We start from the raw sequence: 17071 nt of genomic DNA on the forward strand, positions 1-17071 counted from the left end.
TTGGCAAACGACTTCGTTCTCGTAGGTGATGCACATGGCGATTTCTTCGTCGTGGCTATGACGATCTCTTTGTGGTGGTATTTGTTTGGGTAAGGTTATCTGCTTCTAGGGGTAGAGACGAGACAGATTAAGCTCCTTAAGTATGTGGGCTTCGTGCCTTGTTTAATGTTCCCTTGCGCGGCTGGTCTGATAATCAAAGCCGAGAAACATGATCAGGCGAGCTCATCCGCCCCATGACGACCCCTTATTCATCGCCTTTACTGACCCTTATTCATAGTCTCTGCTACCCCTTATTCAGACTCTTTGCTACCACTTATTCATAGCTTTTGCTTTGAGGCGCAAAGATGAATATCACTGGGTCGTCTACAAAGCTTTGAGTTATTGTACGAGATTCATACTGATTATCTGCCGACAAATGTGCCCCTCGCTGTTTTGTGGAAATGAGACCCCCCCCCCAGGTAAAGTTATCTTCTCCTATCCTGCCAAACACTCAACGTCCAATGAATCAATGTTAGCAGTGAAGGCCTTCTCTTCACGTGGACATGGGCAAGCCGAGCCGTGCATTGGTGATAACCAGGGCTGATTCTCGCTCGCTTGGCACTGGCTCAACTGTCTTCCTTTTCCTCCTTCTCCTTCTCCTTTTTCTTCCTTTCCTCCTCGCACTTGGGACACAGGGACTCATCCACCTTGAGGGTACTCACAAGCAGGTGCTTGTTGCAGCCCCATTTATCTGATCCGCATAGCGCCTCTGCCTCCCGGGAGCATATCTGGTGGCCGCACTTCTTGCAGAGGTCTAGGTCTCGGTATACGATGCGCATGGTGACTTCTATGTGGCGATTCTGTCGTGGTGAGCCTTGCGTGGTGAGCTTTTCGCGGTAGCTTCTTCTCGGCTGTTTCTTTGCGGTAGTTTGTTCGTGGTCATAGTTTTTTTGTTGCTTCATCTGGGAGCACTAGAGATGACAAGATTTGAGCTCCTTAAGTATTTACTCTTGGTACCTTAATCAAGGTTTCTTTACGCGGCCTTCTTGATGATTTGGATCCCAATGTCATCCCCAGATAGGCTCTTTTGCTCGGGTGACTGACGCTTCTTTGTTCATGATTTACCTATGCCCCAGAAGCACAAAGGCTACAGCTCGTTACGAACATTAAGCCATCTTGCTTTCCCATGATGTTATTGTTTCATCTTGGCCAATGGCCGCTCCTCATTCAAGGATATTATGTCACCAGTCACGATTGCATCCCTCGTCTACCTGTATAAAAGCTTTCGTACGCACTCTCAATATCACTGTTTTCACCTAGACACGCGACATTCGCTCTTTCTTGTTGTTGTCATAAATGACGTCTCTGAAAAAGTCCCAGGGACGCCAATGACAAAGGCCACAGCCCTAAGTTCGCCCTTGTCTGTAACTAGTAGTTATTCCTCCAGATTCTTTTTGTCCTACAGGTCTTTGCAGACTGGCATCGCCCTCGTGACTCCAATTAAGTGGGAAATATCATTTCTTAGTCTACTCTCTGTTTTCATAGACCTGAGTTTCATCTCATAGTATTTCCCCTGTTGACATCTCCAGCTCGGCAAACGACTAGGAGGGTCGAATCAAATTGCTTAGGGTGGTAGGGGGAAAGGCGGCGACCGACAACCATACTTGTGAAAAATCTCATTCACTGGCACAGCGAGAAATAAATATTAACCAAAAGATCAGAAGTCCCCAACCGAGGCTGAATGAGGCGGCTACAGAGCCAATAGTCGACAGGGCGGCCCCCTCATTGTGGGAAGACCCAGCGGTCATGAATATCAACAAGTCCTCTACAAAGCTTTGGTTATTAGACAGGACTGGAGAAAAGACTGTCAGATGGGCAAATCTCACTTCCATCGAAAAGCAAGAGGGATACTCATTAGCAGATAATCAGGATGGATGTCGCACAGGTGCCCCAGTCAGCTGAACAGTGAAAGCCTTCTCTTCACTTGAGCATGACCTGGAACCGTGGATTGGTGAGAACGAGGGCTTGTTTTCACGGGGCTGTATCAATAAGAGTATAGTAGGTACGGAAACTGACGCAAGTGTATAGGTCACGCCGCGGTGTCATTAAGATACATCCTGTCACGATTTCACTGAACAAATGAAAGAACTCAGCCTCTGACATACCCCTCATGTCTGCCTCCTCGCTCTGACATCTCTCAACAACCAGATCCACAACTCTTGCAATTACCAGAAACACAATTCACCCTTCCAGTCAAAACAGGCCTTGCACATGACCCAGTGTCCTGAACGTCAGCACTACTGGCTATGTCCGATGCCTGTTCGCGAGCACGACTTCCAGCAGCATCACCTGTCATACTGAGGACAGCATGACCGGGCTTGGTAGCTAAAAACTAAGCGAACGATGAAATAATTTCAGTCGGCTTATTCTCCAAAAGGGTATTCAAAAAGCTGCTGCATCATTTCCGAGGGATCATCCACTCTGATTCGAAACTCGCCATCAGGTTCCGGTCTTTCAGATACGTCAGGTAGAGGAATACTCTGCTCATCGATCTTGACCATCCAATCATTGCGGAAAAAGTCAAGACTAAACTGATATCCTTCAGCGAATTCGTGAAACGTTAGAGGCGGGATAATAATTCCAGGCGCTTCGATTTCTTCTCCGACTAAGACAAACTCAGAGGGGAGAGTGTCATCAGCCCAGCAGGCAGCAAAGTTGATTCGAGGGAGAGGTTTGCCGTCCTTGGAACGAAGAAAGAAGACCTTGTCGTTGACGATCTTGATGTTCGCCTCGTTGATGACTATTTCTTGATCGAGTATGAGAAGAGGTGCCCCAAATAGCTTCTGCCGAGAATATTCACAGCACGCATCATATGCATCCATGATCTCGTTGTTCTTCCAGGGGTTGAACATGGGAAATGAATGCATAGGACAGCAGCCGTCTCCGTCTTCGTCAAATTCCTCAAGCTCCTCTGGCTCGCCATCCCAGTCTTCTAACTGCCACTCCAGAGGCTTGCTGGGTCCTGTTTTGATGAGTGATTCGACGTCGGTTTTCGTCAGGTGTCTGATGCCTGTCTTTCCCTTGACTTCACCAGCAGCCAATGAGGTCCATATCTCATCAGTGCTTTCGAATCTTCTTTCAAGAGTTGTCGATGCCACCAATGACTGAAACGATTTCTGCCCAATTTTGCAGTTGAAATAGTCGAGCACAGCCACCAGGGCACATTCTTTCGGGGTGACTCCACCACTCTTCAAAAACCAGTAGTTGTACCCATTTGTAAGGAACTTTACCCCCTGGAACTGCTTCGACAAGTAGACCGGTGGCCGGGTGGCAGCCTTTTCAAGTGCCCAATGTAGCGAGTTTGCCCTCTCAAAACACTCATTGGCGTAGGAGGACAGGCCTTGGTCAAACATGCTTTGCCATGACATGTAACAGGCCTCGGCAAATAGCCCAGAAATCTCACTGTTGTGCTCTAGTTGGTCATCCTTGAAAACAAGCTCGGTGCGGATGAAGACTTTTTTCCCATCCAAAAACGGCCACCCTTCATGCTCGTATTTTTGGTCAAAGATGGTACAAGTGAATTCTCGAACATCATTGAATGAGACATCTTCGATACGCAGGGCAGGATCGCTATGGCCCGTTGTCAAGTTGATGAGCATGGTGTACTTGGAAATTTGAGACCGAGAGCTGTCGTAATACGGTGTATCGAGATGGCTCTGGAAGTGGGAATCGTCTGTGTTGAATCTGTTGCATCGGAAGACATAGTTGACAAACTCAAACGATGACTTTAGCCGACCCCCAGAAAGCTTGTCAAGAACATCGCTCGATTGCAAGGCTTCGGTGAGCACTTGACTGAGTATCGATGAGTGAAATATGAACCGGTCTCCGCCACGTGTAGTCTTGTTCAACGGCGGAACATACAAGTCGAGCTCAGACAAAGCTTTCAAGGGGGTGAGCATGTCGCCTTGCAAGTCGCAGGTAAAGACTTCGCGACCGGGCGTTGTTTGTGTTGCATTCTCCAAGGACAGGGCCTCCTCAGGCCTCACTGATGACATGTTTGACTCGAACCAGGAGTCCAAGTGAATAATGTTCTCGAAGTTGTGGTAAGAGAGATCAGCCGGGTTGACAAAGACGGCGAACAACTTGGGCGTAGGCATGATTTGAGCGTACAGCTCTGAAGTCTCTTTTCCGATTTTTTCATCCAAATTTTCGATGAACTTTGTGATGCTGAACTCCTTGGATGGGTAGAATGAGATGTTGAGTCCGCCGATCTTCCTCACTCCAAGATCTTGATCAACCATATCGATCATACCTTGAAGGATGACTTTCTCTGGCTGTTGCAAGAGGCCTGCTGCTTCTGCAATGTACAGGTCGCGAGTACCAACGGCGATGATTTTGTGCTGGTCTGGAGTCAATGACTGATATGTGGAAGCGCCGTGCGGATCCTCCAACAGCTCTGTGAAGAATGACAAGGTGCGGAATCGGACAGCGTCTGGCGCGTCTGGTTGAGAGATATCAAAGACCAAAGGGCACATCCGCCCACTGAGGACTATTCCTCCGATCGCATCACGCATCCAATCGAGGTTCTCGAGGTCCTCCTGGGACAGTGAGGACTTGATCTTGGCCTCATCCCATGAGAATGATCCATTAGGCTCAATCTCGCACCATCTAGCACAAGAACCCCCAGGCCGAGTTCTTGGCTCGTTCTGAGCTTCACCGGTTTCAATCTCTGTCTGGGTCTTGGGTTTTTCTTTGTGTTGTCAGCAGAGTGTATGCTCCATCCATATCCGCCCACTTACTAGGTCCGGGTCCCTCTCCTGGGTCGGACAGCTTTCGTCCCGCCATGCCTGAAGTCAAGGAAGCGTACTCCGGAGAAGAGTCTCTTCAATGAGGAGTGTGCAACTGACGATATGTGACGAGTTCACGGGTCAAAAAGCATGTCTGTTCACGATGCGCCGTAGGCAGCCAAGGCAGATTCACGCGCCAGGAACGCCCAGTTGCCTGTTTTAGGCAGGCGGTGAGTCAAGTAAGCCGGCAGAATTCCTCTTGGGGAGGTAGAAGGGGAGAGAGCCTACAGCGTCAAGCTCTTCTTCAGAAGTTCATTCCACGACGCAAAAGGACTCGCAAAGGCCAAAAAGATCAACTCGAGACGCTCGTCTCGCTGCTGTGCGTAATCTGGGAATCGAACCCAGGGCTCCCCGACGTTACTCGAATGGCAACGGAGAATTTTACCACTAAACCAATTACGCCTTGGTGTTGTTGATGTCTCACAGCCTCGCTACCACGCCTCAGGTGGTGGATGCAGACGGTGTCTTCCAAGAGGAAGGAATGAACTCCGAGAGTGAGAGGGGATGGCAGTTGAGCTCTTGGTGCTACCGTGGGAGTGCTTGCGACAAATTGACTGTGTTGGCCTGGATGAAAGCCTTTCACATCAGGTCCTCTAAACAAACCACCCCAACATACAACTCCATAACTACAAGGGCACTGTTCTGTGCCAAAACCTGTAGGTTGTAATCGTCGCAGGAGGGACACAAACTAGCTCTTCCAGAGTAAGCCAAGATTTCCTAATAGCAACCAACTCGACCCTGTCGCTTTCTCCACCGGGCGCTTGTCTTGTCCTCCTAGCGCTTATAGCTCGCCGCTCGTAGTTCACTTGTCTTCTAATTTGAGGAAAATTAGAACAGTCTCAGAGGAGATGCTATGGTGGTGCTGTTGGCGTTTGAGGCTGCCCTGAAAACTAGGTCAGTCTCCCTGACAGTGTCTAGTCTGGGCAGGCGACAGCTCGTATAGAGAAAATAAATAAACGCGTTCCCAAAGCAAATAGAACATTGTAAAGCAAAGATTGCCTCAGATGTTCAAGTCGGTGTGCCAGACATCCTATACAGGCTAAAGCAGGAGGTCGCCAGGTTGCCCAGCACCAGCCCCTCGAGTTTAACCCCATCGGTCAAATGTCCAAGGTTGGAAAAGTCTTTTGTCCTAATCCATAAATAGCTGTCTGAGATTGGCGCCCAGTTTCAGATGATCGCTTGGCTTGGAGATGCGACGGCAGATGCTAGTGTGACGTTGCAGGGGTGGTTGCGACGAATGCGAAACAGGGTTAGAGCTGTCAACTTGGAAGCGAAGGGGCATCTTGAAAACTCGATTTCAGTCACTATAAGAGGCACCGTATCTAGTATTCTGAATTTGTTTGGATCATCACATTCTTTCTCATCTCTCCTGTTTATACTACCTCTTCACTTCTCTGTGGCCGGCCCACCCTCATTTTTATACTCTCTCACTTCATTCGCTCCCATTGCCCGGTCTCTTACACTCTTTGATCGTCATCATGAAGGCTGTTTCGATTCTTTACTTGGTCACTGTGGCCTCTGCCATGTCTATTCAGCCGAGGCAATTCGGCGGACGATTCCGTGGACGGTTTGGTGGAGGCGGCAATTTTGGCAACGACGTTGCTCCAGTTGACGGCAACGTGCCGCAGAACGACAACGGCAACGGCAACGTTAATGTCCCGCAAAATGGTAACGGCGGTAACGGCAACGGAAATGGCAATGGCAATGGTGACGCCAACGGTGATGCCAATGGGGATGTTCCGCAAAACAACGACGGCGGCAACAACAACAACAATGCTGGCAATGATAACAACAACAACACTGGAGCCGGTGGCGGCGCAGCCGACGACACTACCAATGGAGGCGGCGCAGCTGATGATGCTACCAACGGAGGTGGTGCAGCTGGCGACACCACTGGCAATGACGGCGCAGCTGGCGATAATACCAATGGAGGCGGTGATCAGGCAGCCAACGGCCAGACGGTTGTCTTCACTGAGATCGGCGGCGTACCAGGCAACGAATGCCTCACCTTCCGCAACAACGGTGAAATCGTCGACGCCGCATGCGTCAACGAAGCCATCGACCGTCAAATCACTCCATCCGCGGTCAATGGTGCCAACGCACTCCGCGTCCAGCGAACATTCACCGCGGGGTTCAGGCCTGACCTCGTTGACGTTCAGGCTTGCGTCGGATTCAACGGAACGCATTTCCGCGCTGAAGACTGCAATGCGCAGGGTATTGAGCTTGTCACTTTCAGCAACGGCGAGTTGAGGGCTTCTGGAGGCGCTTGTGCTAGCGGTCACGATGATCTGGCGCAGATGACGGTTGATGCTGCTGGAAACACGTGTGCGACTTACACCACGACTAATGTTCAGCCTGCGGCCGCATAAAAGGTTCTGAATATTCGGTGTATCCCAGTGTACCTATCCTAGAAGCTGGTAATTGGCTCTTGAGATCCCAGACACCTGGGCTCTCGGGTGCAATGTAGCTAGAGAGTATAATCTTCAAGTAGTAATATCCTTTCGAACCAGCTGCCTTCCCAAATCCTCCCGTATATAAACCTCATTAAACTGTCTCAGATATGGATCACGCATCATGCCATCAAAAGCCTTGACGAGATCTTCATCCCGACCTTCGGTGAGATGCACGATACGCCATGTGTTGACAGGGTTCTCCTCACTCCCAACCGCGCAGTGTTCGACGTGAAACAGTGGCTGTTTTTCCCCAGTCGTGATTTTTGAGCCATCGGGAAGAGTCGCCTCTGCCACTCCAAGGAAGAATGCCTTTTGGTTGACATGATCGAGACAAACGCGCTCAATAACTGTTGTGTATTGATCGGGATCCTTCCAAATCCTTTGGTCCGTAATGCGGATGAAGTACTCGAGAGAGCCCTCCTTGGTATGGTTGACTACCTTCAAACTCCCGGGACGGATGACGTGGCTGATGTATTTGTCTGGGCCCAGCGCCTTTTTCACTTCCATATCCCAGAGCAGGGACTTGGTATAGGTAAATGGCTCATCGACAGTGTAGTTGTTGCTGATGATGGCATTTACATCCGCATCCGGAGTAGTGATGGCCGTGTTCTTGGGATTCGCAAATGCGGCTTCAAAGGTCTCGGCGTAACTCATCTTCGTGATTTGAAGGCGGTCAAATGGCGCTGCTGGATTTCTTTAGGAAACAGCGAGGCTTCCAAGGAGCCAACACCTTGTGGCCAACTGGCTGGTCTCCTCTTAAGCGAGCCCAGCCGAGCTGACAAATGCAGCGGGTTGCATGAGCCAAGCATGTGCATCACGTAACTTGACTGCATTTCAGCTACGAATAGAATCAAATGCCAAGAGCCAGTGCGGAATAACTTCGGTTCTACCGCTACCTATGTAAGCCTGACTCTGTCAACGCGGTTTGAATAGCTTCACACGCACGTCACGAATGATGCGGCAAACGAGATGAAAGTGAATCAAATCGCATGATACGAAAGAGGTTTGAGAGTATCGACTCCAATTCTGGGCGATCCAGCGTCGTTCTCGCAGATCCTAAAGGAAACTGAGTCAGTAAATCAAGATGTCATAACCAGTCAGAAAACCGTGTTTGTCGAGTTGTCAGAAAACCGCATCGAGTACTCTTTGGACAATATCACCTCAAAATGGCTTCCGGTCATATCACGCTACACATCTCAACGCAATGATATGTTTAACTTCCGCATTCCGTCTATTTAAACTATAGCTCATTCTCATATACAATGTAGCTTTTTACAGCCTTTCTCATATGACTATATACATAGCCTCACCAGTTTGTCTTGCAAACTCTCTCATTACAGCCGACGACACCAACTTCAACTGCCTCAATTATGGCAAAGGGAGCATCGTCACGATGCAAAGAGCGTTGACGCAGGCGCAGATGTTGGCTCCCTGATCCAAACAGAACGAAGCACCCACGCATTGGGTATCACTACCACATGCAAACTCGGGCAAGGCGGTGGTGGTCATTGTCGCCATCGTCGTCGTCTTGAGGTAGCACATGAGGTTGATGCAGCCGCAGCGCATGGGATCGCACACGCCGCCACGCAGGTCGCAGTCCGCATCATTTTGACATGGGAATAGGCCAGCAGGGAAGAAGGTCGAAGTGGACGTGCTTGCAGTCTCGGTCTCGGTCGAGCTTGCCGTGGTGGAAGTGATGGTGATGTAGGTTGAAGATGCTTCAGCTGAAGAGGTTGTCGCAGTGGTTGTCGCATCAGTGCTGACAGTCGATGTAGCCGTTGTGGATTCGGTAGCGGAGGATGTGGTTGTTTCGGCAGATGAGGAGTCAGTAGTTGAAGCAGTGGTAGTTTCGACGCTTGAGGACTCGGTGGTAGAAGATGTGCTGATTTCAATCGATGAAGACGTGGTAGTCTCGACCGTTGATGACTCGGTAGCCGTCGAAGACTCAGCAGTCGAGGTGGTAGCCTCAGCCGTTGTTGACAACGTAGTGGAACGAGTTGGATAGCACACTTTGCCGTTGGCGGCGCCAACGAACAGCAAGGCAAGAACGCCAGTGAACAGCTTGGAGGAGACCATAGTAACGAGTGACAGGTGCTGTTTGCAGTGGAGAATGAGAGGTGAGAGCTGCTGAGAAAAGGACGACAGCCGATAGTCTCCTATAAGTCTCCCCTGACGCCGTCCTTAGCTGGCGTCAGCAAGCCTCGACAACACAGCTAGCAAAAGCTATTGCCCAACATGCATCTTTAGTCCAGGAACACAGGGATTGTTGCCTTGCTGATCGTTATTAACGCGGCGACAAACTTGGAGGAAGGTGTGCCAACTCATATTAAACGGCTTGCGCAACCAATCCGCGACCTGAACCTGGCGCGAATATATGGACCTTTCCAATAGTTTCTTGTTAGCCCAAGCCAGGTCCTCTGAATCGACGATCTCTGCTCGCTTGGGGTAGTTGACGTCAGAGGCCGCTTGCCCCGGACAGGGGAAGCTTGTATGCCCAATCACGAGTTGGACTAGTCAACCTCTTATCAGGGGCTAACGTTGGGGCTGTTGTCAGCTTGTAAGGGCTGAAATCGTGAAGAAGGCCAAACCAAACCGTCTTCATCGTCTCGTGCTGCTTTATACTCTGGGGACGAAGATGATTTATTGTCAGTCCCGGCTCTTCAGCTACAATGTAATGGAAGGGGGCGAGGGATAAAACTGTTAGAGGGGTGTGGATAAAGAAAGACTGGCTCATAGTGCGTAGGTAGGATGAAATATCTCTTGAATTTCAAGCTGAAGGAGTACTTGAAACCTTGAAGCACTCTCAAAGATCGATCTTTCAGAAGACTAATATATATTACCGTATGTCACCACTTTATCTGTCTGTAAATTCAGGAAACAAAAGCCTAGTTGATTTGTTGTTCCTCCCATCGTTCGCGAGCCCTGACCGCACCAAAAGTCAAAAGGAATACCGCATTTGGTATACACTCAAAAAGACTGAGGGGGCTGTCATTATCGCTACCTATGAAATGGCATGTGCTTATGATAAGAACAAAAATCTTCAGTCAAAATCGTGTGGCTGCAGGGTAGGCGTCCTTCTTCTCGCGAGGCAGTTAGTTACACGATTAACTTACACAGGCCCTTTATGTTGTAAATCGACGTCCTGAAAAATAAATAACTCCTAGCCTCACAGAGCCTCCAGTTGTCATCTCTTGACTCCATTTCGCTATTGAGGGTGTGTGGTAGATATCATGCAGGTTGCTGGTTGCTCAGCCATGGTCGATAGCAGATAACGGCTTATCGAGATAAGAAGAATTCTTATCTGTTATCTTGCTAACATGGAAAAGCGTCGCCGGAACCTCGGATGCCGCAGCTTGCAGCCCATTGGCTGCTGGAAGGGCGGCGTCATGAAGCTTTACCTAACCAAGTAGTACTCCCAACCGTGAACATTTGCAGAGTTAGAGAGCTATCTTGGCCTGGATCACAGCCCGAACAATGAGATATCTCGTATTGACTCTGTCCAGAGGGAGGTTTCTCTCCACCGTGCAGCCCAGTTGGACTACTCGTTGACGGCTAAGGACTACACTGGGACTGACGAATACAATGATTTGTGGACAATTGGGGCTTGCCGCTCCATCTGATCGGGACGAGATCCGTAGGCATCATTGTGTTAGTTCACGACAATGGAGACAAACCAAACCCGGTCCCACTGTCGAACACAGGATAATTGTCGACTGATTCCGCGCCTTGGCAAATCTAGCTCCCCATGGGGATGCCTGACAGCAAGCGAAGCTACCCTCGATGCGTTACAAGCGGCCAACTCTGTTGCGATAACTCGACCTGATATCATGACGCGGTCTTGGGCACAGCCGAACTTCAAAGTTGGCGGTGTTCGAGTTAATACCCTTTTCAGCAATTTCCAACGCTAACAGACGTCACCGTATCAACGTCAAGGGTTCTCCATTAAGTAAGCATCCGAGCTGCGGATCGATGCTGTGTTAAGTAAAGCGCGTCGTTGAAGCTAGCTCTTGATTGGGAAATATCTCGAACTTCGTACCCCCGCATGTTCCAAAGTTTGGAGCTCAGGAGCTTCAAGGGTCAGCATTCGCTTTCATTCTTAAGCTTGACTTTGCACCTCTCTTCTTCTTGATATCTTTTCTTAGCTGCATCGGTGTTGAAGTGGATTGATCGAATCGTCTCAATTGCAGCCGTTTCAATTGTCCTTTGCTTCACATTTCCCCTCGCAAACTCACCCTCACAATGTCCCCCTACCGCGCCAATCTCTCCAATGAGGGGCACACCTACACCAAGCAGGAAGGCTTGGTCGCTGGTCTCCGCACCTACGGCGTCGTGCAGCCAGAGCGCAAGATTCGACAAGTCGACGACGGCAATGTCTGGGAGGCCATTGTAATTGGCTCCGGTTATGCCGGTCTGATTGCCGCTCGTGACCTTGTCAAGGCTGGTGAGCAGTGAATGAGGAAACGTGAGGAAATATGCCGTTGACATTTTGCAGGCAAGAAGACTCTCCTCATTGAGGCCCGAGATCGCGTTGGTGGCCGAACCTGGAGCGCTGAGCTTGATGGCACAACATATGAGATGGGTGGCACCTGGATCTCACACGTCCACGGTCGCGTGTTTGGTGAGATGGTGCGCTACGGTCTCAAGGACGACGTCTCCATGACCCGCACAGAGAACGGCGGTTGCGATTACTTCACCCTCGACACTGGTTCCGGTTCCCGAAAGTTCACCCACAAGGAGGCTGGTGAGATGACCGCCAGAGCCTGGGGCATCTTTATTAACATTGATGGCAACAACGGTCGCGACATCTGCCCTCTGCCTTACTCGACTCTTGGCAACTCGCGTGTTAGTGCCAATCAGGTCAAGGCTGTCGATCAGCTCTCATGCCGTGACCGCATCGACCAGATCAAGGACCAGCTGAGCGCCGATGAGCTTGCTCTTCTTGAGTCGCTCGTTCCGCACATCGGAGGTGGCTCCGTTGAGAATTTTGGATTCCTTGAGATGCTCCGCGCCCAAGCTCTTCAAGGTTACGATATCGCCACTTTTGAGGAGGTTTGGACACTATACAAGATCCGCGAGGGTCAGTCTACGCTCGCTCGTCGTATTTTCGACGACGCTGTCCTACTTGGCCTCCAGTACTCGTTCAAGACTCCCATCAAGTCCATCGTCGAGAGAGAAGGAATCGTGTCCCTCCACACTCCGGACAGCAAGATCTTCCGTGCCAAGCGCGTTGTCAACACCATCCCCATCGCCGTGCTTCCCGACATCCACTTCGACCCACCTCTGTCGCCTCTTCGCCAGGAAGCCATCAAGATTGGCCAAGTGGACTATCTGACCAAGATTCATGCTGAAGTTGAGGGAGATCTCCGAGGTCTCCGAGGTTGTACTTGGCCGGGTGATATGCTGTATGTTTACGGCGATGGTTTCTGCGCTGGCGGCAAGACGACCCGCATCACCTCGTTCGCTGGCGACAATCGTGGCAAGCTCGATCCCCTCAAGGAGCCCGAGCGTCTTGAAACCGCCCTGAAGCGATTCCACCCCATGGACATCAAGAAGGTCGTCTTCCACGACTGGGTCTCTGACCCTTACGCTAAGGCTGGTGCTGCCTGGTATCCCGCTGGTTTCCTCACCAAGTACCTTGCCGAGCTCCAGAGCCGTCACGGAAATGTCTTCATGGCCAACGCCGACTGGGCCAACGGATGGAGATCCTTTATCGAGGGTGCGATGGAGCAGGGTGCTCTTGCTGCGGATCAGGTCTTGAACGAACTTGGCATCCTTGGCGCCAACCCTGCTCCTGGCGAATACCAGCGCCCTTCGAGACTGTAAGGGGAAGGTTGGGGATGTGATTTGTTTAGCTAAGAGTGTATTGTAAAATGATAGCAGAATGAGAACCTTCACCGAGAGTGACTGCCCAAGAGACATGACTTACATACCTTTTTCAGTTCGTTTCTGATGTCCAGGGACGAACGCCAGCCTAGATTCTATACATATGGAGTACAATTATATCTTATCTACGTCTTGAACTAGAAAGTGCAATAAGCGGTAGACATAAATCATGTATCTAACTTCAGTATTAGTTCTATGCCGGTATAGTTTACGTCTTTTCTCAAAGGGAGATAGCACGGAAAGTATGTCATCCTCATGACATAAATCACGGGATTGAAAGGCTAACTGGAAGAGCCTTTGAGGACAAGGCGCGGAACCCAATTGTATCAAGGCCCTTTGCCAGAGCTACCATTGCTAGTCCTGAAGTGTCACTCGCCCTCGGTGTTCTTGCTGTCGAAGATACGATGATAATTGTGTTTTGTGAAAATTTACCTTTACAAGACTCATTCCGCTCTATAACTAGTGAAAGGCCGTCAACTGACATGATCTGATTTGAATATGCTGTGGTTGAGAACCTTGCTGCACAAAGACTGGCTGGTCCAATCGCTGTTTCGCGTTTCGCTCTTCGCGAGGTTGTCGTTCGAGAACCAACACCCGCCCCCCCTTCCAAAGATACTTGACTTCTCCGTTTGTTACGGCGCATGGCAGCCTGACTGATTGGCAATTAGCATGCTCAATGCTCATCAGGTATCTTTCAGTGTTGCAAAAAGCCGAGCGAGGTATAACTCCGCTCCGAGTCTCTCAAAGGAACACCCTCCCCGTCAAGGTTATTCCACATGTATTTGTCGATCGTCGTATGTCACCATAGATATTGTGTCATTGTGGCTATGAATCCAAAAGGTCTCTGCGTGGTGGATGCTTCAGCCTCTGTAAGTAACCATGGGTGGGAACGCCGCCCAGAGTGGTTTATTATCAAACAGGATAGTTGCCTCCGCACTGCAAGGACCCCTTGCCATGCCACTTGAATGATCTCGGGAAGTTATATATTGTTTCTCGACGATCTACACTGTAAGGAAAGTGTTGAGAAAAGGCAGATTGCTATGAACGTCGATGTTTACTGAATACTATAGAAACAGACTTGGGGAATGAGGCCAACCAGCTTCAAAGTGAGACTTGAAGTAGAGTAAGTGGAATAAATGCTTGAAGGGAACGGTGGTTCAATAGACGATCGAATCTTTAACTACAGTTAAGCTTGGATGTAACATAGAGTCCAAAGGGCCGATAGCTTTCGGGTGTTGGTTGTCGGTGGCCCCAAAGCAACGAAACAAGGCAGTGTAGTCGCAACCCCAGTGCGCATATGCAGAAATTTATCAAGGAGCTGAATCCTCCGGAGGTGGCGACAAGTATGATGAATATACCGTTCGAGAACTCGATCCTCCAAGTTTGTCAGCAGTTATGATGAATTGATAACGAGATTTGGGCTTCATGGACTGCACAACGAAACAAGTTGGCTCATTTGACATTGCCGAGGATATTGGGGATCATGCCATGGTTTGACCATGTGTGGCATGGCTCAAGTAAAATCAAGGATCTTGATGCAGATTCTGCCACTTCACTGCCACCCTCTGCATCCTGGGGAGCAGCACACCTTGTCTTAGGAACTTTTTTGCGGCATCTGTAGCGAGCGCGGGGGTAGTTTGCGCCGGTAACCCTGTCCAAGTTAAAAAGTCAAAGTATGCTTAGAAGGAATACTGCATGATACTTCCGTCAAGATGCGGCCCGACCGAGGCTTGGCAATCTGCAACTCGAGCATCACCATCATCCCAAGTTCAGGGCTCGGTACCGGATACAGAACGTTATGACGCGGCAAGTTGAGGTTTTGTGCATGATCGACAGCCTTGGAACTTTGTTAATTTGCCTAGAATGTAACGGTAATGTGTCAAACAGAACATAACCAACAGCCAAGCCCCCCTGGTCGTGACACTGACAGCCCGGATGTGCAACGACGAATTCGGCAACGAGTGCGAAAACACTGCGAGTGTTCCTTTTATCAAATTAAGACGCAAGCCACCGTTTCAAACAAGACGATCGGGTGACGTAGGCATAGACACGATACGCTGGGGCCCGGGGTTATCTGTGGAGGATCGGATCCTACAAGCCTCAAGCGCCTATCCCTGCCTCGTGCTGGGGCTAGCTGAGAGTCCCCCTTGCAATGCCGCCGCCAATGGTCAAAATCCCTCGAATTTTCGTATGAGGTACCTTGTCTTGATCTGCGGCAGGTGCATACAGCCTACCTTGGCACGGCAAGGTGCCTTGCAAGGCGTTGAGCGTCCAATTGAGACTGGTATCAGGATTCACAGCCTCAGCTAACCGCTCTCAGCTGCACGTTTGCCTGACCCCTCGAATATTACCGAGTAGGCTTTGTTTCTTAAGCCCAGTAAGCTCTTAAGGTTAATCTTGATAAACATAATACATTGTTTAGTGGCTGAGCCTCGCGCGGGTCGGACATGCAAGCCGCCTCCGACAGAGGAATACGATCCTCGCCGTCGGCAGTTGCATCTAGACAGTGACTTGCCTATCAGACCCAGGAGCTTGACGATCCTACCCGCCGTGGATTTGTGTGAAGCGGCAGAGTGAAGCATGAGACCCCACAAGGCGCAACCTCGGTGTGGACTGAGCGTCTAGAAGACGTCACTCATGCTCAGCTCGTCCGAGGCAGGGTGTGTCTCACAGGCTTTCGGTCGTGAGATGAAGACCTGATGATGGAAATGATCAGACCCGAGTGGTAGAGACTTCAAGTATAAAGAGGAAGGGACGACTTGCCTTTCAATAGCTTCGTCCGCCAACAACACACTCTCATCTCCTCAAGAGATTCATACTGATCATCAATTTCAATTCTACCCATTCCATTCAACATGACAAAGAACTCTGGCCTGGCTGCCAAGGGCCTGGTGCTCCTCTTTGCCACCACCGCTTTTGCAAACCCCATTGAGAACCTCTACCGCGAGCTCCTCAAGCGCGATGAGCCTCCCCGTGCCCTCGACGAGCACTGCTCTGAAGAGGAAAAGAAGTGGCAGCCTGCCTTGGACTTGTAAGCTGAACGGTAACACAATCGCGGCTGATGCTGACTTTGAGACAGTGACAAGGACAGCTGCTACAACGTGCCGGCCATCGACAAGGACGGCAACATCGCTACTGGCGACACGGTCGATTACCAATATTCATGGTCTGATAAGTGCCGCGACATTGAAGACCTTGATAACAACAACGTCTACGTGCGCACTCGCTGCAACAACCACTGGTGTGGTTACTTGTACGACTACTACTTTGAGCGTGATCAGTCCGTTCAGGGTGTCATCAGCGGCGGCCACCGACACGACTGGGAGCACATTGCCGTCTTCACCAAGGACAATGAGGGCGCTCAAGTCGTCGCCGCCTCCGCTCACGGTGACTACATCACCAACAAGGCTGGCGATGTTCGCTTCCACGAGGGCACACACGTCAAGGTTGTCTACCACAAGGATGGCGGCTCTACTCACGCCTTCCGCTTCGCTGAAAAAGACGACGATGCGATCGAGAACCACAAGGGATACTGGTTTGTTGGACCTCTGGTTAACTGGGAGGGCTTCCCCAGCGGTGAGATCCGCGACAAGCTCATGAACCACGACTTTGGCGAGGCGAACGTTGGCATCAAGGACGGGAGCTTCAAGGCTAACCTGGACCGCGCTCGCAACGACCTTGTTGACGGCTTCAACAGCGGTTAAATGCATGGGCTAAGTTTGGAGTTGAGAGCTCCATCTGTGAGGGGGGGAAAAGAGTGTGGAGGAGATGGGATTGGGATCTCTCTTGTCTATAGCTGGACTGTGACCTTCAGATTGACCTGTACTTTTTATTTCAATACATTATGCGCGCGCAAAACTCTTTAGCACATTCCTCTGTGAACTCACCTTACAGCCTACGTCTCACACA

At 50.3% G+C, this 17071-nt stretch overlaps 6 protein-coding genes across 6 annotated transcripts; 3 read left to right on the forward strand and 3 right to left on the reverse strand.

Moving 5' to 3' along the window:
- Positions 1 to 2402: 2402 nt before the first annotated feature.
- On the reverse strand, positions 2403 to 4824 carry NCS57_00967300 (uncharacterized protein; the record flags this gene model as incomplete). The annotated part of the gene is made up of 2 exons (XM_053059442.1): positions 2403 to 4729; positions 4779 to 4824. 2 exons carry the CDS (start codon positions 4822 to 4824, stop codon positions 2403 to 2405), a joined length of 2373 nt encoding a protein of 790 aa, XP_052911513.1.
- Positions 4825 to 6304: 1480 nt separating this feature from the next.
- Positions 6305 to 7195, forward strand: NCS57_00967400 (uncharacterized protein; the record flags this gene model as incomplete). Its single annotated transcript, XM_053059443.1, has 1 exon — positions 6305 to 7195. The coding sequence occupies one exon, from the start codon at positions 6305 to 6307 to the stop codon at positions 7193 to 7195; it is 891 nt and encodes a 296-aa protein (XP_052911514.1).
- Positions 7196 to 7309: 114 nt separating this feature from the next.
- NCS57_00967500 (uncharacterized protein) lies at positions 7310 to 7975 on the reverse strand (the record flags this gene model as incomplete). Its single annotated transcript, XM_053059444.1, has 1 exon — positions 7310 to 7975. The coding sequence occupies exon 1, from the start codon at positions 7931 to 7933 to the stop codon at positions 7310 to 7312; it is 624 nt and encodes a 207-aa protein (XP_052911515.1). The 5' UTR covers positions 7934 to 7975.
- A 672-nt stretch (positions 7976 to 8647) lies between these two features.
- NCS57_00967600 (uncharacterized protein) lies at positions 8648 to 9355 on the reverse strand (the record flags this gene model as incomplete). Its single annotated transcript, XM_053059445.1, has 1 exon — positions 8648 to 9355. The coding sequence occupies one exon, from the start codon at positions 9353 to 9355 to the stop codon at positions 8648 to 8650; it is 708 nt and encodes a 235-aa protein (XP_052911516.1).
- A 2163-nt stretch (positions 9356 to 11518) lies between these two features.
- NCS57_00967700 (Amine oxidase) lies at positions 11519 to 13102 on the forward strand (the record flags this gene model as incomplete). The annotated part of the gene is made up of 2 exons (XM_053059446.1): positions 11519 to 11720; positions 11772 to 13102. 2 exons carry the CDS (start codon positions 11519 to 11521, stop codon positions 13100 to 13102), a joined length of 1533 nt encoding a protein of 510 aa, XP_052911517.1.
- A 2915-nt stretch (positions 13103 to 16017) lies between these two features.
- NCS57_00967800 (uncharacterized protein) lies at positions 16018 to 16866 on the forward strand (the record flags this gene model as incomplete). Its single annotated transcript, XM_053059447.1, has 2 exons — positions 16018 to 16193; positions 16242 to 16866. 2 exons carry the CDS (start codon positions 16018 to 16020, stop codon positions 16864 to 16866), a joined length of 801 nt encoding a protein of 266 aa, XP_052911518.1.
- Between the last annotated feature and the right edge of the window lie 205 nt (positions 16867 to 17071).

The sequence above is a fragment of the Fusarium keratoplasticum genome, chromosome 7, assembly GCF_025433545.1.
Source record: "Fusarium keratoplasticum isolate Fu6.1 chromosome 7, whole genome shotgun sequence".
Lineage (NCBI taxonomy): Eukaryota > Fungi > Ascomycota > Sordariomycetes > Hypocreales > Nectriaceae > Fusarium > Fusarium keratoplasticum.